Source organism: Dromiciops gliroides, chromosome 2, assembly GCF_019393635.1.
Source record: "Dromiciops gliroides isolate mDroGli1 chromosome 2, mDroGli1.pri, whole genome shotgun sequence".
Classification (NCBI taxonomy): domain Eukaryota; kingdom Metazoa; phylum Chordata; class Mammalia; order Microbiotheria; family Microbiotheriidae; genus Dromiciops; species Dromiciops gliroides.
This window is the reverse complement of record NC_057862.1, coordinates 147,271,462-147,298,185: the sequence shown is the minus strand read 5'-3', so window position 1 is coordinate 147,298,185 and position 26,724 is coordinate 147,271,462. Positions and strand designations below refer to the sequence as shown.

Sequence of the window (26,724 nt, the reverse complement as noted above, 5' to 3'; positions counted from 1 at the left end):
TTTCCAGGTTTCTCTGAAATTTGGCTGCTCATCATTTCTTATAGCACAATAGTATTTCATTACATTCATACACCACAACTTGTTAGGCATTCCCCAATCATTGGGCATTCCTTCTACCTCCAATTCCTTGCCACCACAAAGAGAGCTGCTAGAAATATTTTTGTACACATGGGTCCTTTTCCCTTTTTTATGATCTCATTGGGATATAGAACTAGTAGTGGTATTGCTGGGTCAAAGGGTATGCATAGTTTTATATCCAGCTCATTTTATACATGAGGAAACTGAGGCAGACAGGATTGTGACTTGTCCAGGGTCACATAGCTAGTAAGTTTCTGAGGCCAGATTTGTACTCAGGTCTTCCTGACTCCAAGCCTAGTACTCTGTATACTGTACTACCTAGCTGCCTATAATATTATAATAATAGCTAACATTAACATAGCGTTTTAAGGTTTACAGAGTGATCTACTTGGAAAGAAGGAAATAAACATTTATTAAGCACCTACCATTTGCCAGGCATTCTGCCAAGTGCTTTGACAAATGATCTCATTTTACAGTGGAGGAAACTGCGGCAGACTGAGGTTAGGTAACTTGTTCAGTGTCACACAGATAGGAAGTATCTTAGGCTGGATTTGAACTCAGGTCCTCCTGGCTCTAGGCCTAACATTTTATCCACTATGCCACCTAGTTACTTCTTTATATAATGGTAACAAGAATGATAATAATAATCGTGCCTACTCTATGCTAGGCATTGGGCTAGGCCCTTTACAAATTTCATATCATTTGAATCTCACGAGAACCCCAGGAAGTAACTGTTATCGTTCTCCCCATTTTACAGATGAGGAAACTGAGACTTATCAAGGTTCAATGACTTGCTCAGGGTTGCACAGCTAGTTAAGTGCCTGAGGCGAGATTCAAACTCAGCTTTTCCTGACTCTGAGGGCAGAGTCTATATTTGATCCATTTTTCATATCTCTCACTATGCCTAGCACTATGGTGAGCTCAGGAAAGGAGGTCAGTAAATATTTGTTGATTGATTTTAGTTCCTGTGTGTGCCGTTTCCTGAGTCTGGGCTGTTTTTATGGCTTCCTCTGGATTGGAGCGGTCTCAATCTGGAGCAACTTTCTGAAATGAGAATAAATTTCCCACCTCTCCTAATAGTAATGGTCATTCTGTTGTCCATAAATGAATGTAGTATACAAAAAGCATGGAAGACTGGTTTATAGGACCATAGGATTTAGGGTGCTTAGACATGATCTCACACAGCCAGCTTATTTAACAGATGAAGAACCTGATAGGGGAAGGGGGAAAAGGGAAGAGAGACAGAGACAGAGAAAGAAAAACAGATGGACAGAGAGACAGACAAACAAAGAGAGAGACATACAGAGAGAGACACACACAGATTAAAGAGCTTTTACTGTAGTAATTTAAGTAGTAAGATACAGAGCCAGGATTTGAACCCAGGTCTTTGAACTTCAGATGCAGTGCCTTCTGCACTAGCATGTGTTGGTTGTTCTTCATTAAGTTTTCTAAGCCTGACTTCATCACCTTTGTAATTCTCTGTAGCTCCAAGGGCTCTGTGGACTGGGGGAAGTATGGGGAAAGAACAGGGTAGAGTAGTCTCTGACAGGACTAGCAGATACCCACCGGGATAGGCCCCTTGGCAGTTTCCAGTGAGTGGCAGGTCCAAAAGTTACTTATTCTGTCTCTCTGCTTCCTTGTAAAATGATAAAGGGAAAGTCTTCCCAGATGCCTCTCCTCTCCTGGTATAGTCATATCCTAGAGAACAGATGGGAAGACATTTTTGAGATTAGCCAGACCAGCTGTATGGAGTCCAGGGCTCCTAGCATAATTTTCTTTGGCTAGACTATGGATGTCTAGCCAAGGTAGAAGAATGTTTTATCTGATCCTCTTTTCCTTTTCATCCTGCATCGTCATCACCTTTAAGATCCGATGTCCCACCAAAGTCCCACAACTCATGACCTAGCCTGAAGTAGCTCTCTACCTTCATAAACCACTTCACTTTTTTTGGCCTGTCTCCTCATCCATAAAATAAAGGATGTTGTAATTAATGACTTTTTTGGGGGCTCCTTTCAACTCTAAATCTATGATTCTATTACAATAGTTGCTAATTTGCCAACTTCTCCCTTCATTCTGGTCTCAAGGTAACTTGGTTTAGGAATCTAAGGTCCTGGGACCCAGCTCTGCCTTAACCAACTCATTGTGTGTCCTTGCCCTCTCTGAGACTCAGTTTTCTTTCTTTCTTTCTTTCCTTCCTTTCTTTCCTTCTTTCTTTCCTTCTTTCTTTCTTTCCTTCCTTCCTTCCTTCCTTCCTTCCTTCCTTCCTTCCTTCCTTCCTTCCTTCCTTTCTTTTTTCTTTCTTTCTTTCTTCCTTTCTTCCTTATTAATTTCCTTATTTATTTATTTATTCATTCATTCATTTATTAATTTAATTTAATTTTTACTGAGAGTAAATGGCATAGATGTCCTTCCCTGTCTCATAGGGCAGTTAATTGAAATCCTGACATGAAAGCCTATGAATGGTACTGAAGATTCCAGGCTGGAATCACAACTTTTTTTTCATTCATTATCTGAATGACTTAGAAAATCTGATTGTGAACATGCTCATTGCTGTTGGTCATTTTTATTGTTATCGCCATTGCAATCACCAGAAGATCAGCATTGTGGTGTGGATTTGTGTTTCTGCAGTGGCCAGTTTGCCATAGTGAAGAAATGCCGGGAGAAGAGCACTGGAGCTGAGTACGCTGCCAAATTCATCAAGAAACGTCAGAGCCGGGCAAGCCGCCGAGGGGTGCAGCGGGAGGAAATCGAGAGGGAGGTGCACATTTTGCAACAGATCCTGCATCCCAATGTCATCAAACTTCATGATGTTTATGAGAACCGAACAGATGTGGTCCTCATCCTTGAGCTGTGAGTGGAAGCATCTCCTTTTCTATATACACAGACTAGCTGGGGAAAGCAAGGACAGGAAAAAAGAAAAACTTTATGGGGAGATTGGGGTGAGGTTAGTGAGAGAAGTGGGAGGAGAAGGGCTGAGGACAAGCATCAATCCATCAACAGGCACTTATTAAGTGTCTGCTAGGTTTCAGGCACTGTTCTAGGCCTGAGAATATAAAGATAAAAGTGAGACAGTCCCTGCCCTCAAGGAACTTCCATTCTAGTGGAGGGGGATACATGTTCATGGACAGGTGAATCCATTATTCATGACTTCTCACTGTCCATCACCTCACACAGCTGATGAGTGGCCAAATCTTTTCTTCCTACCTTTATGACGTTTCTTGCATCTGACTTTTCTCTACCCACACAGCTTATACTCTAGTTCAAGCTCCTCACCTAGATTATTGTAATAGACTCCTAAATAGTCTCCCGGTTTCCAGTCTTCCTGCACCAGAATGCTAAAGTGATCCCTTAATCACAGATCTTATTTTATCAGTCATTCACCAAGCATTTATCAAGCACCCATGTCCCAGGCACTGTACTAACTTCTGGGGATGGAAATACAAAGAATGAAGTAATCCTTACTAGCTGTGTGACCCTGGGCAAGTCATTTAACCCTAATTGCCCTGCAAAAAAACCCAACCAAACAAACAAAAACCAATGAAGCAATCTCTGATCTCAAGGTGCTTCCAAGCCTAATAGGGGAGACCACAAATATGCATCACATACAGAATAAATGTAAAAAGATGAAGTCTTCTCTGCCTCATAGAATACTGCTCTTCCTTTGAGACACAGCTAAAGCATCCCCTTCTGTCTCAAGCTAGTCCTGATCTCAACTTCTAGTGCCCTCCCTCTCAGACTATCTTGTATTTAAGTTGTTGTTTGGTTGTTTCAGTCGTGTTTGACTTTATCACCCCATTTGGGGTTTTCTCGGTGAAGATCCTGGAGTGGTTTGCCATCTCCTTCTCCAGCTCATTTTACAGATGAGGAAACTGAGGCAAACAGGGTTAAGCAACATACCCTAGGTCACATAGTACTGGTGAGAGGAGCGCTAACACCTGGAGAAATCAGGAAAGGCCTCTTGAAGGACATAGGAAACGTCAGATGCATGGGCCTGGGAAAGTTTGGCAGAGAGAGGAAGATGAGGTCAGCAGCCAGTAGCTTCCCTTTGCAGTTAATCACTCTAGTCCTGCCTTCAGAAACATAAACTGAGGAAGGGGGAGGAGGGAGCTGTCCAGGACAGGGTGTCTCTCTATTAGAAGAGACAAGAGGTTACAGGGGTCTCACTTGGTTAAGCCTGGGCCAAGGAACCTGAAGGGGGAAAAAAAACAGAACACTTCACTGGAAATCATTGTTGGCCTGGATGTGAAATACAGCAAAAGGAGACTGTGAGATGAGGGTAGAAGTAGGAATTGATGAAGGAAGAAGTTAAAGAGAGAACGCTATAATAGAAGGGTCTCTTTGGGTGGCATGGGGAAAATAAACATAAATTAAAGCTGTCTTCTAACCCTCTAATAATGTCTATGTATAAGCAGCATAGTTTAATGGGGAAAACCCCTCCCCCCTGAATTTGGGATCAGAAAACCTATATCCTTGATCAGCACTTATTAGCCATGTGATCTTGGGTAAGTCATTAAGTGGCATGAGCCTTAATTTCCCCTGCTATAAAATGGTGATAATACTCGTATTTTCTACATAATAGGGCTGTTTGGGGGCTTAAGTTGAATTATATATGAGAAGGTTGGTTTATAAAGTCTAATGTGCTATACAAGCCTGGGTGTTATTAAGAATAATTAGCTGTTGTTGTTTAGTCATTTCAATTGTCTCTGACACTCTGTGATCCCATTTTAGGTTTTCTTGGCAAAGGTACTGGAATGTTTTGCCATTTCCTTCTGTAGCTCATTTGACATATGAGGAAACTGAAGCAAATAAAGTGAAGTGACTTAGCGAGGATCACCCAGCTAGTCTGAATTTGAATTGAGCCTGAATTTGAACTCAGGTCTTCCTGACTCCAGGCCTATCCACCATGTCACCTAAGAAATAATGAAAATATAATCAACTAAAATTAATATAATTAATTTAAAAATAATTAAAATGTAACAAAATTAGCATCAGAGGCAACTAAGTGTCTCAGTGGATAATAATTTGGAATCAGAAAGACCTGGGCTGGTCTTCTACTTAATAGTTTAATGACCCTAGGGAAGTAACTTAACTCATCTGAGCCTCAGTTTCTTTATCTGTAAAATGGGCATATCACTAGCACCCACCTCAGAGGATTATTGTGTGCATCAAATGAGATAATGCATAAAACACTTTGACAGTTAGTCAACAAGCATTTTCTTTTCAATCTTAGCAGTATTTTATTTTTTTCCAGTTACACATAAAGATAGTTTTCAACATTCTTTTTTTTCCCCCCCGTGGGGCAATGAGGGTTAAGTGACTTGCCCAGGGTCACACAGCTAGTAAGTGTCAAGTGTCTGAGGCTGGATTTGAACTCAGGTCCTCCTGAATCCAGGGCCAGTGCTTTATCCACTGGGTCACCTAGTTGCCCCCTCAACATTCATTTTTTATAAGATTTTGAGTTCCAAAATTTTCTCCCTCCCTCCCTCCCTCCCTCCCTTCAACAAGCACTTATTCAGTACTTGTTATGTGAGGGGACTTTGCTAAGAGCTTGGGATACAGAGAAAGGCCAAAACAACCACTCCAAACCAGTCCCTGATCCCAAGGAGCTCACAGCCTAATGGGGAAGACAACATTCAATCAATGATGTGCCAACAAGCTGTGTAAAGGTGAGATTGGAGTAATTGACAGAGGGAGGGCATGAGAATTAAGGCAGATTGGGAAAGGCTTTGAAACCTTGAAAGAGCTATTGAACCTCCTCCTTCTCCTCCATATAGATGCCTTCCCTGTGCCCATCTCAGTGCTAGAGGCATAAAAAAGAAGACCATTAGAGATTGCAATATGATAAATAGTTAAAGGGCAGATTGTGTGGAATCGACTATAAATCCTATAAAAACTCAGGGAAGGGGGCAGCTAGGTGGCGCAGTGGATAAAGCACCAACCCTGGATTCAGGAGTACCTGAGTTCAAATCCGGCCTCAGACACTTAACACTAACTGTGGGGCCCTGGGCAAGTCACTTAACCCCAATTGCCTCACTAAAAAAACAAAAAAACAAAAACCCAAAAAACCAAACAACTCAGGGAAGGGTGAGATCACTTTGGACTTTAGTAGCCAAGGAAGGAAGGAAGGCAAGCAGGCAGGCAGAAATGGGTTTCAATATGGGCTAGGATTTGGATGGGGGGGACTTGAAATTTTCATTCCTTGTACACATTCATTCCTGTTTTCTCTTGCTTGTCTGACGGGTTAGAAGGCCCTTGGAGAGCAGGACCTTTTACATTTTTTTTATTTGCTTAACCTAGACTAAGTCCCTTTGCCCTGTGGAGTGATCACAATGTGCTTGGCAAATTGAAAAAAATTGTTCAAACATTCTATAGTCTGTTTATCTCTCTGATCCCTCTGCTCACTTGAGAGCTATGGGCCAAGTCCAATTCCCTGAATGCTGTCATTTATTAGAAATACTTTCCCCAGAAGTGGAATCTAGGTCGGTCAAATTTTTAAAACCCATAGAATTTTAGATAACAATAATAGTTAAGATAGCTAGCTTTTACACAATACCTTAAAGTTTGCAAATTTTGCTTAATATACAGTATTTTATTTGATCCTTGCTCACAGTCCTGTGAGATAGGTGCTATCATTAGAGGTAGTGAAATAACCTTCCCTGAGCCACACAATTTACAGTGAGTGTCTCAAAGGCTACATTTGACCTCAGGTCTTCTTGACTTCAAGTCTATCACTATCTAGTGTGTCCCAGAGATCATAAGATTTTAGGGCTGAAGGGGATCTTAGATATCATCTAGTCTAACCCCACCCCTGCCTTATTTTACAGATGTGGAATCAAGACTCAGAGAAGAATTTCCTTAAGTTCACATAGCTCCTAAGTTCATTGATTCAGTAGCCACCTTGTGTAAGACACTGTTCTAGGTGCTATGGGATTTTTTTTTTAAAAAGTATAGCTACATCCCTACTCTTTAGGAACTTCCAACCTAGTAGGGGAGAAAAGGTCTACATGCATAATAAGTTATTGTTTAAAAAGCTAAATAATAGCTCAAGACAGTGGCAAGCAGAAATAATAATAATAATTGAAATTAATCATGCACCAAGTAATTATCAAGCACCTATTGCGGAGCAAGCACAGTGCTGGAGGCTAGGAATAGGAATAAAAATAAGGGGCTGAATTTCCAAGAACAAATAAGGGTCCTAAATGTTTGTAGCATTTAAAAGAATGGAAACCACTATCCATATGGTAACAATCTTGTGAGGTATGCCCATTTTACAAATAAGAAACTGAGGCTCAGAAAGGTTGAGTAATTTGTCAGGGGTCACAAAAGGCAGAGAGATCAGGAAGGGGCCAAAGAATTATACAGGGAGTATCATTGGGAGGGGGCGAGGGAAGATTATAGGAGGGAGAGCTCTCTATAGCCCTGGGTGACCAGGGTCAATGGCTTGGTGGAGGAAGGAAGTGAGATTGGAGCAGAGGGAACTGTCCCCAGGTCAGGATTGTAGGATGGGATACTCTGGTAGCCTCCCTCCTTTGGGGGACCAGACTGAGAGGAAAACTGGGGAGCTGAATCAGACTTGGAGTCTGATGATATAGCTCCAGTAACAGTGACCAAACTGATTCCATCTTTGAGGCTAATGATGTGAATTTTTTTCTGAGCCGAATAAATGGATCTGTAATCCTGGGTCTCCTGAGTACAGTGTTATCAGTTAATTATAAAAAGTTAATTTGCTTTTGGCTCAAAAAAATCTTTTTGAGGGGCAGCTAGGTGGTGCAGTGGATAAAGTACCAGCCCTGGATTCAGGAGGACCTGAGTTCAAATCTGGCCTCAGACACTTGACACTAGCTGTGTGACCCTGGGCAAGTCACTTAACCCTCATTGCCCTACAAAAAAAGCTGTGCAATCACAACTTCTCACTGCTTTTCAAAGCTCCCCATCCTAGCTTTGGGCAGGTCTTCTTCTTCTTCTTCTTCTTCTTCTTCTTTTTCTTCTTCTTCTTCTTCTTCTTCCTCTTCTTCTTCTTCTCTTTCTCCTCCTCCTCCTCCTCCTCCTTCTCCTCCTCCTCCTCCTCCTCCTCCTCCTCCTCCTCCTTTTCCTCCTCCTTCTCCTTCTCCTTCTCCTTCTCCTTCTCCTCCTTCTCCTCCTTCTCCCTCTCCTTCTCCCTCTCCTTCTCCCCTTCTCCTCCTCCTCCTCCTCCTCCTTCTTCTTCTTCAATTGGGGTTAAGTGACTTGCCCAGGATCATGCAGCTAGTAAGTGTCAAGTGTCTGAGGTCAGATTTGAACTCAGGTCCTCCTGACTCCAGGGCTGGTGCTCTATCTACTGTGCTACCTAGCTGCCCCAGATCTGCTTCTTAAGACATTTTTTTTTTCTTTTTAGGAATCTGAAATCTCCCTTTCTTCCACTTCCACTCCTTACTTTGTGTTTTTTCTTTTGGTATCAAGCAAAGCAAATCTAAGCTCTCTTCCACAGGAGTCAAATGTGTGACTAAAGCTATTCTGTCTAACCCTAACCCAACCAAGTTTCCTTTTCTCCAGGCTAAAGATCTTCAGTTCTTTCAGTGAATCCTGTGGTTTTCAGTCCTGGCCACTTCCCTTGGGGTAAAGAAAAACAAAACCATCTGATGCAGAGACCGTGCCTGACAGTGTATAGTGTGAGATTAAAAATCGGATATTAGATCATAAATCTCCCCTACTTAACCTTTCCCTTCATTTATCTCCCAGACTAGTAAATGGAAGAAGCTTCTGGTTTTCTAGATAGAGCCTTTATTGTATGGTAGTCACAAGGTGATGTTGATGAGAAGGGTAGAAACACAATACAAATCGTCTTAAGTCTAGGCTTAGTCTATATTCCGTATAAAACTCACCAAAACCCAAGGCCACTTTTGGGGAGAGAGACCGAGTCAAGCGAGTGCTGTTAACCGAGAGCCGGGCCGAGTCAAACTCCAGTCTGCGTCTCTCTGTGCAGCGCAGCCAGGAGACCAGCGGAGCAGGGGAAAAAAAAAGCCCACTTCCGTTCGCTCCTTGTCTTTTAAGCTCGCACCCCGGAAGTCGAGTGCGTAGCAGGCAGTCTGACATGCACAGCAGGCGCACTGGCATGCATAGCTCATGCCACTGGTCTCCTTCCTGAAAGGGTGGTCCTTAAAGAAAAACTGTCAGTTATCCTAACCGACTGTTAAAAAACTTTCATATTTTTTTACCACAATATAATATTCTTCCCTAGTGATCTTCCATCTCTCTTACCTGAGGGAAAGGATAGCTAGCTAGCTAGACAGACAGATAGACTAGATAGATGTATAAATAGATATAGATGTATAGAGATAGATATAAACATATCTATCTCTGTGTATATGTATGTATGCATGTATATATACATGTATGTGTATGCATAATAATACACATTTATATATAATTATCTCATATATTAAAATTATATGTATATGTGTGTATACATACATATTTGTGTTTGTAAATAAATGATCTCTTCTCTAGGACCCTCAGTGATTTTCCCATTATTTGGAGATCAACTTTCTGTTTGAGACCATTTTTATTTTCATTACTGCATTAATTTTTTACATTTTACCTCGATTTTTTCTTGGTTCTCTTGGTTATTTTCCTTTGCTCATCCAAATTTATCCATATTTGTTCACACGAATCTCTCCATATTTCTCTGAATCCCTGGTATTTGTCATTTCTTACTATATAATAGTATTCCGTTATATCCATTATACCATACCCCCAGTCATTCTCTAATTAGTAAGTGCTCATTTTGTTTCCAGTTCTGTTCAAACACAAAGAAACCAACCCTTGCTTCTGCCCTCCAACCTTTACCCCTTTGTTCTCAAGGCCTTCTAGCAGCTACTGAATCAGGTTGGGCAGCTCAGTCTGGCCAGATAATTGATGGGATTCCCTGGGCATGCACACTCAACTTTGCTTGAATGATACTCTGAGGTCAAGGTTCTAGGAGGCATGACAGTTCATAATGGAATTAAAAGATATGAATCCCGCCCTTAAGGAGTTTCTAATCTGATAGGGGAGACAACAAATATGTATAAAATGTATGCACAATAAAAATAAAACAAAAGAATACAAATGTACACAAAGTTAAATGCACATTGGTTTGGGGTGGGTTGGGCCCTAGCATTTGGAGGAAGGAGAGGAGAGACAAGAGAGGAAGAAGAGCTTCATACAGAAACTGGTCTTGGTGTCATTAGCTCAGTTCTCAGCACTTGATCTAAAGAGACCCAAAAAAATCCCCCCCCCCACCAGTGTATAGGGCATGAGGGAATTAAATTCAACATAGATCGAGGGCTGGGCCTTCATCTTTCATCTTCCTGAGCCTTTGGCAGGACTGTATGTCTCACCCTGCTGTCTTTGTTCCTCATTAACCCCATCCACCTGTTCATTTATTCACTCAGTCACTTAGCAAATATTTAATGAACACTTAATGCACACCCAAAATAGGATGAGGCACTTTAGGGAGGCTGAGGTGAAAAAGAATAAAAGTGGAAGACTTAGTATCACTGGGTTTCTGTTACCATTTAGAAAACTCTAATTGCTCCCAGGACTGTCACCAGCCTGGCCCAACCACATGGTACACCCAAACACAGAGGGGCAAGAACATTCTGTCCTCCTTCAACAGAAAGACTACCAGGTGAAGGAAACTGACCCACTCACCCATTCCGCTTCATACATTATTGATTATTGTGAATTATAAACTGATCTGTATTTTTCTATAGAAATTCCTTTTCTTTCTTTTGTTCTCTTTCTTTTTCTTGCTCTGTGTGTTTGTGTACGAAAGCATTTCCTGATTCCACTTAAGAATGACGTGTCTCAGTGAAAAGATGGTTATTTTCTCTCAGGCTGATTCATTCATTTATCAAATTTTTTTAATGACTCTTGCGTGCAGAACATTGAGCTTAGTGCCAAAGGCCACTCTGGATGAGTACAAGGTTCTCTTTAAATGCTTTGAGAACATCTGCCCTGGGAATGTTGAGCAGTTGGTCCTGACATTTCTGGGGCTGGCCTATCTCTAAGCAAGTAGAAAATGGCGGCCCAGTGACCTCATACCATATGAGTGCCTGCCAGAACTCTCCTGAGAAGCAGGATAGGTAGCAGAGAAAGTAGCACTTCCTGAGCTCCTATCAGTGATGGCGCAGCCTCTTACCCACCCTAGGATGCAGTTCATTGGACCTCCAAAAGTGTTGACTCCATCCACATGGGCTAAAAACTAAAGCAGAGAAGGAAGCAAAGGCCATGTTGACCCAGAGGTGATTGAACTCCAAGGCATTGGGAAGCTTAGGAAAAGAAGCTGAACTGCTAGGTTGCCCTTTATTTTTCTTTTCAATTTTTAAGCTCTCAGAGGTTTAGGAATTGAAAATGCAGGGATGGAATATGAAGCAGAAGAATATCAGTGCCAAGAGATTCGAGTTTATATCCTTGAGGTAGTGAGGTGGTGCAGTGCATCGAGCACTGGGCCTGGAGTCAGGAAGACCTGAGTACAAATCCAGCCCCAGATACTTACTAGCTACTTGACCCTGGGCAAGTCACTTATTGCTATCTGCCTCAGTTTCCTCAACTATAAAATGAGGATAATAGCATCTGACTCCAGGGTTGTGAAAAATCAAATGAGAATATTTGTAAAGTGCTTATTAGCACAGTGGATGGTGTAGGTGAATTACTTTACCTCTCTAAACCTCAGTTTCCCTAGTTGTGTTTTTTTAAATGGGCAAATAATTTCACTCTCTCCTCCATGCAGATATATATATATATATATATACATACACACACACACACACACACACATATATATATATATAGAGAGAGAGAGAGAGTGTGTGTGTGTGTGTGTGTGTGAGGAAAGCATTTTGTAAACCTTAAAGTGCTATACAAATTTGATTTATAAGTGGAAAGAGTGTTGGACATAGAATCAAGAAGACCTGAGATCAAATAACATCTCAAATATTTTCTAGATATGTGACTCCGAGCAAGGGAGTGAGTGAGTGAGTGAATGGCTATGAGCTTCATTTTTCTCCATGGCAAAATGTACTTAATAATAGCACCTACCTCACAGAACTATCATGAGACCCAAATGAGATCATGTATGTAAAATGCTTTGCAAAACTTAAGGCATTTGGGGGCAGCTAGATGGTGGGTGGAGTGGATAAAGCACAGGCCCTGGATTCAGGAGGACCTGAGTTCAAATCCAGCCTCAGCCACTTGACACTTACTAGCTGTGTGACCTTGGGCAAGTCACTTAACCTTCATTGCCCCACAAAAACCAAACCAAAACAAAAACCTTAAGGCATTCTATAAATTTCAGCTATTGCCCTGGTCAGCATCAAACACTTCTCACCCAGTTTTATGTCACTTATTCTGAGAATAAGTATGCCACTGTTGTTTGTTACCACCATTTTGCAGATGAGGAAAATTGAGGCCAAAGATCATATGGTGAGTCTTGGGAAAGGGAATGGTTGGTCTTGGTGTTGTGATCCTTAGTCCTGTGCCCTGGACTCGAATCCCTGCTTACTCCTTCAATGGCCTTGGACAGCTCCGTGTCCAAGCAACCTGCTGTTTCTGGAGTGGAAGAGGAAAGAGGCTGAATATGCAGTAATTTGGGTGATCTCACTGGGCAGATATGTCCAGAAAATAGCGCACCAGCTCCTGTACCCAACACAAAGCCAGTGGCTTCCTGCCTTACCCAGGCCAGCTCAGCCATTTTGTTCAGAAAGACCCAGGAACTCAGTTGCACAGCCCTGTGGAATTCTTCCCCAATATCTTTGAAGAGCTGTGGGCTGGACTTTGGGGTGTCTCCAAGTTAATGCTGCTTTGGCCTCACTGATGTGTGAAGTCTGACAAGTGCCAACCTCTGGGAACTTCCTCTCCCTTATCTACAGGGGGAAAAAGTCTTCCATATCTGATTGCATACCTAGGAACTATAGAAACAAAGCCCTCCCCACTTTGGCCCCACCCTGCCTTTGTAACCAGTGGAAATGTACCCCTTCATCCAGAGCCCCCTGCTGCAGCCTGCAAAGCTGCCTGCTGCCCTAATTCTCTTGCCTCCTCCTCACCCCTCTGCTTTTGCTCATGTTTACACATACGGTTACTCTACCCACACTGCTGTCTCTCCTCCTTTCTAAATCCTACCCGTTCTTCACAGGGCTGGGCTCAGCTTCTCTCTCCTCCTTGCTGATGTTTCTGCCCACCCACGCTAACCAAATCGAATTGAACATTTCTGCTTTCTCTAAACTCCTCTTGCATTGATAGTTTGTGCTGCACAAATGAGCACTTGGGTTAATCACTTTCCATTAGCCTTTTTGGTTTTGTTTTTTGTTTTTGTGTGTGAGGCAATTGGGGTTAAGTGACTTGCCCAGGCTCACACAGCTAGTAAGTGTCAAGTGTCTGAGGTTGGATTTGAACTCAGGTCCTCCTGAATCCACGGCCGGTACTCTATCCACTGCGCCACCTAGCTGCACACTTTCCATTAGTCTTGAAGCTAGGTGACAGAGCATGGGACCTGGAGTCAGGAAGACTCATCTTCCCACATTCAAATCTGGCCTCGGACACATACCTAACGGTGTGACTTTGGGTAAGTCACTTAACTCTGTTTGCCTCAATTTCCCCATTTGTAAAAGGAGCTAGAGAAGGAAATAGCAAACCATTCTGCAAGAAAACCCCAAATGGGGTCACAAAGAGTTAGACACAATTGAAAAGTAACCAACCAACAACCAGTTAGATTATAAACACCTTATTGGTGGGGCCTTAGAGAGGATCTATTTCAAAGCCTTCTTTTACAGGTGATGAAACTGAGGCCCTACTTACCCAAGGCCTCACAGCTGGTCATTGACAGAGCTAGAACCAGAGTCTAGGTATTGTGAGTCCTATTCCAGTGCTCTTTCTTATAACACTACCTGGTTTCCATTGGTGGTCCTTTATGGTGCCTAGTAGAGAGAAAGGGAATCGTCTGGCATTGGCCACTGTGATGGAGATAATGGTGGGGTGGATGGGACACTCCAGGTGAAGGAAACACAGCTGGAGCTGGAGGGTGGTTCTGGCCATTTATTGTTAGACCTAGAAATCCCTGCTCTTTGTTAAGCTCAACCCCCTTGTTGCTCACCCCAGGATGAAACACCTCTCTATCCTGACTCTGGACCTCTCCTGCTTGACACTCCCCTAAGACTTCACAGGGATCTTGGTCTTCATCCAGTCTCTGATTAAGTCACCGCTAGATCTTTGAACATGCAGTCAGGGAATTCTAGGGACAGATCTCAACCCAGACTCTTACTAGCTTCGTGATTCCAGACAAGACCTATGAACATGGAATGAGAAGTCCAAAGCTGTAAGACACCCCAGCCTCTCTCATTTTAACAGATGAAGAAGTCCCTTAACCTCTGTATTTCCTGTCTGAAAAATAGGAAGCCCCTTGTGACACCTACCTCACAGGGCTGTCATGAGACTAAGTAACCAGTGTTTATTAAGTGCTTACTGTGTGCCAGGCGATCTGCAGGGTGCTGGGGATAACAGACAACAAAATGGAATAGCCTATGTCCTCAGGAAGTATCTGTTCTATGAGGAGAAACTAGATGTTTACAGATCTAGCAGTGACTCAGAAGACCAGTTTTGGAAACCCAAGTATTATATAGATGTCACCTAGGTGGTACCACAGTGCACAGAGTGCTGGACCTGGAGTCAGGAAGACTTATCTTTATGAGTTCAAATTTGGCCTCAAACACTTAGCAGCTGCGTGACCCTGGGCAAGTCACTTAACCCTATGTACCTCAGTTTCCTCATCTGGAAAATGAGCTGGAGAAAGAAATAGCAAACCACTCCGGTATCTTTGCCAAGAAAACCGTTATTGGGGTCACAAAGAGTCAGACACAACTGAACAACAGTAACAACATTATCTTTATTATGTCAGTCAATAAGCATTTATTAAGTGCCTACTGTGTACCAGACACTATGTTAAATACTGGGATACAAAGAAAGGCAAAAAACAATCCTTACTTTCAAGAGGCTCACAGTTTAATGGGAGAGACAACATGTAAAAAAAAATTACAAACAAGATATAGACAAGATAACTTGGAATTAATCTTAGGCTAAAGTCACTAAGATTAAGGATTGGGAAAATCTTCATGCAGAAGGTAGGACTTGAGCTGCTTCTTGAAGGAAGTCAGAAGATGAGAAGGGGAAACATTCCAGTAATAGGGGACGGTGTGTAAAAAGGCTCAGGGTCAAAAGATTTTTGTTATTATTTTACTGCTCCCATTTCCCAAGGGGGCCATCTGAATTTACTGATAGCAAGTCCAACATGCTTTCCTCTTACAACTCACATTTGGATAGCATTTTAGGGTGTATAAAATACTTTCCTAATAACATCCTTGTAGAGGAGAAATGGCAGGTATACTTCCCTCTCTTTTAAACATACAGATAGGTAAGGGCAGCTAGGTGGTGCAGTGGATAAAGCACTGGCCCTGGATTCAGGAGGAACTGAGTTCAAATCTGGCCTCAGACACTTAACATTTACTAGCTGTGTGACCCTGGGCAAGTCACAACCCCAATTGCCTCACCAAAAACAACAACAACAACAACAAAACCAACAAAAATACAGATAGGGAAACTGAGACCCATAGGGGTTAAATGATTCAGGGTCACTTAGCTAGTAAGTGTCAAAACTGAGACCGTCACTTTGATGGAACTACGTATATTGGTGTGAGCATCATCCCTACTGATCACAGATCACATTCTTGTCTGTTTCCGTAGATTCCCCCAAAGAGGATCTATGTGGTCATTCAGAGCTTCCCTCTGGTCCTCAGTGGGGACAGTGTCCAGGACCAATACCAAGCTGCCCATCTGTTGCCTGTTCTACTTACATGACAGGTTTCCCTCCTTTTTTTCTGTCATGCTTATCCTCAGTGTCTTTTTTTTTGCCACTTCTCTTTGATGGCCGTGTCATCATTGGTAATGAGTTGCTGCCTACAACCACCCACCAGGCTTTTTTTCCCCTTTGAGTTGCTTGTAATTTTGAGTCTTCTGAGTTTTCAGTGTTCCATGAGTCACAACCATGTACTGTCATCACTGTACTCAGAGCTGACTCTAGAGCAGGAGATCTCAGCTGTGTGTGTGTGTGTGTGTGTGTGTGTGTGTGTGAGAGAGAGAGAGAGAGAGAGAGAGAGAGAGAGAGAGAGAGAGAGAGAGAGAGAGAGAGAGAGAGAGACCCAATCTGGCAATATGGTGAAGCCTGTAAAGTCTCAGAAACACATTTTTGCATGCCTAAAATAAAATACAGCGTGTCCCCAAAGTCTTAGTGCCATTTTATGAAACAAAAGCTATTGGAGCTTAAAACTGCCCTTAAATTTTTGGGATACCCTCTAGATAGAATTACAAAGAAAACTAGGTATATTGAAAAGCAGTTATCAAAGCATCTTTAAAAAAATAAAACAACAAGAACAAAATTCATAGACCTCAGATTAAAATCTCTGATCTAGAGGTTCTGGATGATAGTGATGGGGGCAGAAGAGGGTTCAGGAGAGAGAAATCCCTGCAATTCTTTTCCTCAAACGATGATAATTGACCCAAGCTGCACAATAGACCATCTTCTCTCTTGACTGATGTTCCACAGCATCCTGCCTCTCTCTGCCCAGTCTCTACCCTAGCAGCATCCACACACTTCCCCCTCCAACCCCCCAACTGGGAACTTGTGATTGAATAACTAACATTTATATAGAACTTTAAAGTTTTTGAAGTATTTTAAGTATAAAAATAAATACATAAAGATTAAATTATTTCTTGTGACCCTCTAAATAACTCCTTTGGAACTGGCAACGTTAAGCTCTCATTTACCAAATGAAGAAATTGCAGCCCCAGGATGTCTGGTGACTTGCACAAGGTCACACACAAGGTGGGTATCAGAGCTGGGCATCAGTCCCAGTCTCCCACCTACAGACCCAGGTCCCTTTCCATGACAGCTCAACTGCCTCTGTCAATCTACCTTCACTGGGGCCACTTCAAGAAGGATGCGAGAGTCTAGCCAGCTGTGTCATTTTTGCTGGGCCATTCCCACTGTGCCTCCTACATGTTGTAGACATTTTGATGGCTCTGAAGTTAGGTTAGAAACGACAAAGGCAGCCTTGGAGGAAAAGGGAAATCACCAAATGAGAGAATACATCCTAAGGAAAGGGGAATGACTGCCCATTTCCTGAGCTCATGACAAAGAGGAGGCAGCAGTGTTACAGGGCTAATTGTATGTTTGTATACCAGTTTTCAGGTGTTTCTTTAAAGCAATCCACCAAAGACTTAGGAGAGAGATTGGTATGAAAAATCTCTATTTAAATAGGAAAGATTCCTGTACCACCACACCCTCCAACTCTGTATTCCCGACCTTATTTGCTAATGCATGTGTCTGTCTCTCCTGTTCCCAAAAAGCTTTAGCGCTTCCTTTCTGCTTGCAGGAGAAAAAACAAACTCCTTTGTCTGGCATTTATATCCCTTTACAATCTGGCTCCAACTTATCTCTCCAAACTGATTTCATATTATCTCCCCCCACTCCCCATTGTAATCTCTGTTCTAGACAAATTGACCTGTTAATATTCTCTTTTTTATAGCATTCCATTTCTTGACTTGGTGATGAGATATAGGCTGTTTCTCAAGCATGGAATTCTCTGTCTCCATCTTTTGACATCCCTAACCTTCTTCTTGACTCAGTTCAAGTATTATCCCTAAGTCCTTTCCTGACCCATATCATTATTTAATATTTATTTTATGTATCGTTTGTATGTGTATATATATATATATAATTTCCCCACAGAAATGTAGGCTCCTTGAGGTCAGGGACATCTGTTGTTTTTGTCTTTCTCTCCACAGAACCCAGCATACAGTAAGTGCTTAATAAGTGCTTATTTCCTTCCTTGTTTCTTTCCTTTCTATCCCCAGCACCTAGAACACAGCCTTGGTAAATTGATAAATTGTTGAATTTAATGAATACCAGCCTCACTGGCCTCTGGAATGATTCTAAGGGTGAGGAATACCCAAAGTAGGGATGGGAAGTAGGTGTGTGGTGGTGGGGGGCATTATCTCCCCATTATGGACTTTATATGGTTCAGGAAACCAACAGGGCTCCACAGGAAGAAGTTAGAGGTGATGAAAATTGCTAATGGGTAACTGAGGGAGAATAGGAAAACTGCTTCTTTAATGACCTTTAAAGAAAGGATAGAACTGCTTTAGGTGTGTCTGGCTCTTCCTGGAGATAGGGGACTAATTTATATGACCTCTTGATCCAGAATTCTACAATAATTTCAAAAAACACAATAGTTCCTAGGCACACACTCAGACAAGTGTTTACAAGTGTTTATTGGAGCAGGAATAGCCTCACAGGGTATTTACACTATGAATTTCCCACATCTTTTTTTCTATAACCCATCAATGTCACCAGAACACAGCTGTTGAGTACAAGAAAAGACTATCCACTATGGTACAGCCTGAATGGAAGGAAAGCTCCCAGTTCTCTTAAGGATAAGCAAGAATGGAGAAAAAATCCCAGCAGAAAAGGCCTTTTCCCAGTCAGTCAACCAACAAATCAGCCACCACTGAAGGCAAAATATTTGTCTGAGGCAAATATTTTTTGTCCATTGACATGCCATCGTGTTCTAGAAAGCAGATAGTAATCTAGGTGTATAAAATAGGACCAAAAGAAATCTTGATCCTGGGGATCAATTAATATTTTATGTAATTCTTAATTACTGGAGGGCCCAAGCAATCTCTCTTTTTTTTTCTTTTCTTTTCTTTTTTTTTTGTGGGGCAGTGAGGGTTAATTAACTTGGCCAGGGTCACACAGCTAGGAAGTGTCAAGTGTCTGAGACTGGATTTGAACTCAGGTCCTCCTGAATCCAGGGTCAGTGCTTTATCCACTTCACCACCTAGCTGCCCCCACCCAAGCAATCTTTCAATCAATCAAGAACATTTATTAACTCCCCACTAGGGGCCCATATGTATGCACTCTGTTAGGCTCTGGGAGTATAGAGACAGAAATGAAAGTCTCTTCCCTCAAAGAGCTTCTCTTATCAAGGGAAACAACTTATCTCTTGAACTCCGCCCCCCCCCAATTTCCTTCTATTTAATTTATGTATCTTTTATATACTTTCCTATGTACATGCTGTCTACCCCAATGGAATGTGAGTTCTTTGAGGGAAGATACTGGTTCATTTTGGTTTTTGTATCACTGATACATAGAGCAGTTCCCAGTACATAGTAGGTTCCTTTTTAAATTTTTTTTATATTTTTTTAAGTGAGGCAATTGGGGTTAAGTAACTTGCCCAGGGTCACACAGCTAGTAAGTGTTAAGTGTCTGGGGCTGGATTTGAACTCAGGTCCTCCTGACTCCAGGGCCAGTACTCTGTCCACTGCACCACCTAGCTGCCCCTACATAGTAGGTTCTTAATAAGTAAGTACCTGTTGATTGATTGATTTACACACATATAAACAGACGCAAAATTTGCCCAAAGACAGTACAAGTTCACTTTGTAGAGGAAGTGCTAGTAGCTGGGGATTTCTGGAAAGGCTTTATTGCAAGAGGAGTCACTTGAACCACACGCTGAAGGAAGCTAGGGACTCTAAAGATGGGGCAGCCATGCAGAGGCACAGAGATAGAGATGAAATGACCCGTGTGAGCAACAGAAAGATGTCCAGTTGTGTAGGGCATGGTGGATTGTATAAAGTAGACAAGACTGGAGACAGGTACAAAATAGAAATTTGTGTTTATGGGAAGAGGCAAGAGGGATCCACTGAGGGTTATTGAACCTTACAGTGACATAGGTCCAACCTGTGCTTTAGGAGTATTACTTTAGTAGTTGGGTGGAGGATGGATTGGGGTGGGTAAAGACTTGAGTCAGAGACCTGTTAGGAAGCTACTGCAGTAAGTCCAGGTGAGGTGATGAGGGCCTAAAATAGGGGTGGTGGCCACTGAAGTGGAGAGAAGGAAATAGATATGAGAAATATTGTAAAGATTTTTAAAAATGATAAGATTTGGCAACAGAATGAATATGTGGGCTGAGTGAGAGTGAGTCCTTAAATCCAAGCCAGGATTTCTTAATCCTTGTCTTTGTTATTTGACCTAGTTATATGACCTTGGGACTCTGCCCCTATGAACCACTGATCCTCTTCTCTTCTACTCCTTGTCCCCTATTTGTCACTATTGAAGCCAGTTAGATGAACTCAGTTCCTCAGGGGGCCTAGTATGTGTCTGAAGTCTACCCTTGTCATACATTCTGATGTTGTTTGCGCCACAAGTTTACAGTCCAAAGAACAAACATGCATGATAGAGGGGGAAGGAACACATAAGCAAGGACTTCTGAGGATTCCTGGAGAGATGTGCAGACCAAGGGGGATATAATAAAATGTGTATTGTTCAGTCGTTTCAGTTATGTCCAACTCATCAGGAGCCCATTTGGGTTTTTCTTGGCAAAGATGCTGGAATGGTTTGCCATTTTTTCTCTAGCTCATTTGACTGATAAAGAAATTGAGGCAAACAGGATTACGTATCTTGCCCAGGATCACACAGTTTGTGTGTGTGTGTTGTGAGGCAGCTAGGTGGAATAATAGATAAAACAATGGACCTAGAGTCAAGAAGAGCTGAGTTCAAATCCTTCCTTTGATACTTGCTAGCTGTGTGGCAAGTTACTTAACTGTAGTTTGCCTCAGTTTCCCAATCTTTAAAATGGATATAATAATATCATCTACATCCCAGGGTTGTTGCCAGGCTCGAAGAAAATAATATTTGTAAAGTGTTTTGAAAACCTTAAAATGCTATATAAATAGGGGCAGCTGGGTGGCGCAGTGGATAAAGCACCGGCCCTGGAATCAGGAGGACCTGAGTTCAAATCTGGCCTCAGACACTTAACACTTATTAGCTGTGTGACCCTGGGCAAGTCACTTAACCCCAATTGCCTCACTAAAAAAAAAAATGCTATATAAATAATAGCTATGTGTTGGTGATAATGATGATGATTTATAGGGTGTTGTAAAGGAGGCATCTCTGAAGGGAGGCGAGTTTTACACAATGGGTAGTTTCAGCCCAGGTAGGGAGAAATAACTGATGTCAAGATTCAGAGAAAGTAGAATTCATCTGAAGCTGGGGAAGGGTCAGTTTTAGGTGGGCATCCTACATTGGTCAGAGATCTTTAAATTCCAGCCCCCTTTTCTTTGTCTTCCAGAGTTTCTGGGGGAGAGCTTTTTGACTTCCTGGCACAGAAAGAGTCTTTGAGTGAGGAAGAAGCAACCAGTTTCATTAAGCAAATCCTGGAAGGCGTTAACTACCTGCATGCCAAGAAAATTGCTCACTTTGACCTCAAGGTAAGTGAAGGAGATGAGGGAAAATTTGCTACATTGACATTTATGGAATCATAAAAATGTTAGAGTTGGAAAAGATCTAAGAGACCACATAATTCAGCCCCTCTGTTTTATTATTTTATTTTAAGGCTTTATCGATGCGCTTTGTTTTTCATAGGATAATAGATTTAGAGCTAGAAGGGCCCTTATTCAGTCCAGCCCACCTCATTTTACAGATGAGGGAACTGAGGCCCAGCGATGTGGGGGGAAATGACTTACCCAAGGTGTTTAACTACAAGTTTCCTGTACCCTTCGTGTAGCTGTGGAGGATATTGAATCAATGAGCTCACAAGAAAATTTCCACATAAACTCCAAACAAGCCATTTTGCAACAAGTGAGTAAGTTTAGATAGTCAAGAACTTCAATGAGCAAAATTCACACCATGGATGAAGGGCTGCAAAAGATTGGCTGGTTCTCTGGGTCCTTCTTTATACTGTCTCTCTCTCTTTTTTGGGGGGGGGGCGGGGCAATGAGGGTTAAGTGTCTTGCCCAGGGTCACACAGCTCAAGTGTCTTGAGGCTGGATTTGAATCTGGGTCCTCCTGAATCCTGGGCCGGTGCTTTATCCGCTGTGGCACCGAGATGCCCCCTGTACTATTTTGCTTGTTTTTTCAAAAGATGTAAACCCAGTGAAAATGCCACCTGCTAGCCCACTTCCCTAAACTACATAAAATATTAAATAGGGGTAATGTATTTAGACGTTAGAAAGCTCATTCTACAACCAAAGGCCTCAATGAATTAAAGAATGAATGAATGAATGAAAAAAATTAGGTACCTACTTCACACTGGTCACTGTAATAAACATTAGGTATACGAATAAAAAAGCAAGATAGTCCCTGCCCACAAGGAGCTTGCATTCTAATGTGTTTTTTATTATATATACATATACATATATACATCTATCAAATATTCACCTATATCTATAAATACATATATGCACATATGTGTGTGTATATATATATACATATTTGTGTATAGGTATGTATACATATGAGAGTTCTAGTCAGGGAAGCAGGGTATCTTGGGAGTCACATAGATGGCAAGTTGATCCATAGGCATGCTCTTTCCAGAAAAAATGGTAAGTATGGCAATATTGATTGATTGATTTAATTACTAAGCCCAGAGCAAGAAGAGGGGAACTGGAGCAGGGGCAGGATCCTGCAGCAGTAGGGGCAGAATCATAAAATGAGAGTGTAGCAGAATAGAAAAGCTAAGCATTAAGATAATTAAGCCTTAAAATTAAGCCTTTCCTGAATTGACTCAGCAGTCAAGGGACTGAGATTTATGTGTGGAGTCATAGAACATTAGAGCTAGAAGTGACCTCAGAGATTACTCAGTTCAACCTTCCATTTCACTGATGAAGAAAAGAAATCCAAAAAAATTTAGTGATTTGGCCAAAGCAGGGTTGAGAATAAGCCCAAGCTCTCTGGCCACTTCTTTTTCTGCCTTTGCTAGGTGCCCCTGTCATAAACCATCTCATTGCCAGACAACCTTTACCTCTGTCAATTGTTTATAAAGCCTTTGGAAGTCTTCAAAAGATGTTGCCAGAGGTTTTATAGAGTACTATTCATAAAATCATAGATTTAGATCTGGGCAGTACCTTAGAGATCATCTGGTCTAACCCCTTTATTTTATAGACGAGAAAACTGAGGCCTAGAGATGTGACACATATTTTCCCAGAATCCCAAAGACATTTAGTGGCTGGCAGAGCCCAGGATTCAGTTCCAGGTCCTCTGAATCCAAATTAAGCATTCTTTCCACTGTTCCACACTTCATGGCAGAATGGTGTCTCCCAGAGAATCAATGGATTGAACAAGGCCATTGAACTCAATGCAATAGTAAGAACAGGAAATAAATTAGCCTCTGCCTTTCTTGTAAAGGCTGCACACCATCAACATGTTTTGATGTCAGTGCTGGCTCCCAGATGCATACCTTCAAACAGGCTTCTTTTGTCAGCCCTCCAGAGCTACCTGGCACAGGTATAGAGTAAAGATTGCATGACATCAGACCTAGGCAGAGGCCAACAAGTGTGTTATTGGTTAAACTTCCATTTTACTCATTTTATCTCCAGGGAAACTACTTGATTTGCATAAGTGAAAGCACCTTCTCCCCACCCTAGAAGGGAATGAAAGGAAAGCATTTGTTGAGGAGTTTTGGCCCCTGACAGAATAGAAAAACAACCTTGTTATAGCCTGTTCAATGAACCAGGGAATTTTACAGTTCTGTTCAGCTGCTCTGTATAGGGCTGGTCACATAGTAGGTGCTCAAGAAATACTTGTTGATTGATGAGGGGAAAGCCCACGCTGGGTTGGATGTGGTTTGTGAGCTCACCTCTCCACCTGGTGTTCACCACCACCACCACCACCTTTGGATATATCTGAAAAATGAGGAAGCTGGTAATTTCTCAAAGATGTCCACTTAGTTGTATGGGCAGCAGAACTTTTCCATCTTGAGAGAATCCTTTAGGTCATGGCTTTGGCCTTCTACAGAGAGAAGAATGGTAGCAAATCAAAGAGATTGTGCAGTTGTGTGGTTAATCAAGGGGCAAAATGTAGACATGAGTACCACCCAGCTGAAAATTTCCAGTCACAGATGATGTATACTCAAAAGAGTTAGCCTGTAGGTGAGAGGTTTCTTCTATAGTCAAAGTAATATGTAGTAATTTTTGTGCCTGGGGAAAATCAGTTGAAGAGGTAGGGTGATGGGAGAAAGTAGGCCCTAGGAAGGAGTCACTGTTGTGTGAGACTCTAGAGGTAGCAATCCAGGGCTGGGTGATGGAGTACAATTGGCTTCATTTCACAGATAAAGAAATGTGTCTCTTCTGGAAGATAGAGCCCTAGGAAAAGGCCCCACTAGCCTCATCCTAGTTAATGCTCTCTGTAGTACAACTTCACATTGTATGTTGATCATAACCAGACATACCTGAGCATCTTTTTCCAGCACTTTTCTACCTTGCTCATTCCCAGTTCTATTTTTTATTAAGGGCTCATGTGTGGGAGCTCTCAATGTATAGAACATGTCTGCCTAGAGCAGTCTTGTCCAAATATAAGAACATTGAAGGCTATTCGGAAGCATTAGTCATATTCTAACTTGAGATGAACAGAATTACTTGTTTTCCATAAACTTTCAGAGTATCCACAACAGAAGTTCTCAAAGTCTGGATGTTTCCCCAGCACCTTGGTGTGGGCTCTTAGTTTCATTTATTTTGGTCATGGGCAGCCTGGATTTTGCCCTTCAGATGTTTTTAGGACTTCCATAAATGTGGAAAGTTCCTAAATACTGAACAATTCAATTCAATTCAAGAAGCATTTATTAAGCACCTACTATGTGCCAGACACTGTGATAAGCAGGGGTAAAAAGAAAGAGAAAAAAAAAAGTGGACTCAACCCTTGCAGACTTTCCATCCTACCAAGAGTAGGTGGCATCCAAGTTCAAGCAGGATTGAGTTGACTTTTCCCTGATACTCTCCTATTACTACTTAAGAGTTCTAATTGCTTTTATTGACTTGGTTGACAAAATACCTCACTTGGTCCTCTCATGAAACACTATGTACACTGTACTATTCTGCAGAATGTATTCAACTTATTTTGGGCTCCTTGAAACAAGTCATCAAGACTCAAAGGTTCATTCACTACAAATTATTCCCAAATGTAGGCCTATTTAGCTTGGAAAACAAGTACTTTATAAACACATCGACCAATAAACATTTATTAAGTACCTACTATGTGCCAGGCACTGTGCTAAATGCTGGGGGTACAAAAAGGAGCAAAAGACAGTCCCTTACAATCAAATTGGGGAGACAGCATACAAACAAATATATATTTTTTAAAAAGCTATGTATAGGATAAATAGGAAAAAATCAAAAGAGGGGAAGCATGGAGTTTAAGAGAGAGTGGTGGGGGGCAGCTAGGTGGTGTAGTGGATAGAGCACCAGCCCTGGAGTCAGGAGTACCTGAGTTCAAATCCAGCCTCAGACACTTAACACTTACTAGCTGTGTGACTCTGGGCAAGTCACTTAACCCCAATTGCCTCACTAAAAAAAAAAAAAAAAAAAAAAAAGAGAAGGTGGTGGGACAGCTAGGTGGTGCAGTGGATAGAGTACTGACCCTGCATGCAGGAGGACCTGAGTTCAAATCTGGCCTCAGACACTTAACATTTACTAGCTGTGTGACCCTGGGCAAGTCACTTAACCCCAATTGCCTCACCCAGAGAGAGAGAGAAAGAGAGAGAGGGTGGTGAAGGCATCCTGTAGAATGTAGGATTGAATTGGGACATAAAGGAAGTCAGGAAGATAAGTAGACAGAGTAGAGGAGGGAATGCCCACAGTTGAAAGATAGAATGCTTTATTCATGAAACATCCAGGAGGTCAGTGTTACAGGAACAGAGAGTAGAGTGAAGAGTAAGGTGTAAGGAGGCTAGAAAGGTAGGAGGAATCTCCGTTATGAAGGGCTTTGAATGCCAAACAGAGAATTTTGTATTTGCTACTGAATGCAATAGGAAGCCACTGGCATTTATTGAGTGTGTGTGTGTGTGGGGGGGGGGGGTTGACATGGTCAGACCTGTGTTTTAGGAAAATCACATTAGTGGCTGCATGGAGAGTGGATTGGAGTGGGGAGAGACTTGAGGCAGGCAGACCCACAAGTAGACTATTGCAATAATCAAGGCTGTTAGCTAACCTATTATTCAATGATAGGCAAGCCTCCCTTAGAGCTCCTACCCCCTACTCAGAGATACACAGAAGAGGAAGAAGACACAACGAGGATAGACAGCTGACACCAAGCAGGGTTATATGCAACAAGAAGTAATTTCACTAGTCTCTAACCATTGGTGGTTTTCCTAATCCCCATTGTTTTCACATCAGCCAAAGTAAACTCAAACGTCCTTTCCTGGACTATGAAATTATCCCTAACACAATCACCCTAATCCTTTCTTGACAATACCTATTCTAAAACCTCATTACCTTCCCTTCCATATTGCCCTATTTCTCTCCCCAATAAAAAACCCACTACTAACTACTTTCACAAATTTGTGCTGGAGAAATTTGTGGGTTCTGAATAACCCAGCAGATTACTTCAATATCAAAAGCTCCTATATTTCTTTGCTATGTTCTATCTAGGCTTGAGATACTGCTGATAGACCCAGAAGTACTATGCCCCTCCCTGCTCTGAGGTGGTTCAGCTTTGGGGAGCCAGTAACACTAGCCCAAGGAAAGGTGTAAATATTGGTCCCAAGGCATGTCTGTCATCATTTCTTTGTTCATTCATTCAACAAACAT

General features: G+C 42.0%; 1 protein-coding gene across 2 annotated transcripts in view; it reads left to right on the top strand.

Moving 5' to 3' along the window:
* DAPK2 (death associated protein kinase 2) overlaps positions 1–26,724 on the top strand; it is a 187,749-nt gene that overhangs the window by 99,819 nt on the left and 61,206 nt on the right. For both annotated transcript variants that reach the window (XM_043985910.1, XM_043985909.1), the window contains exons 3-4: positions 2,707–2,928; positions 21,276–21,414. In XM_043985910.1, the coding sequence (XP_043841845.1) occupies positions 2,707–2,928; positions 21,276–21,414 (361 nt within the window). The remainder of the gene's footprint in view (positions 1–2,706; positions 2,929–21,275; positions 21,415–26,724) is intronic.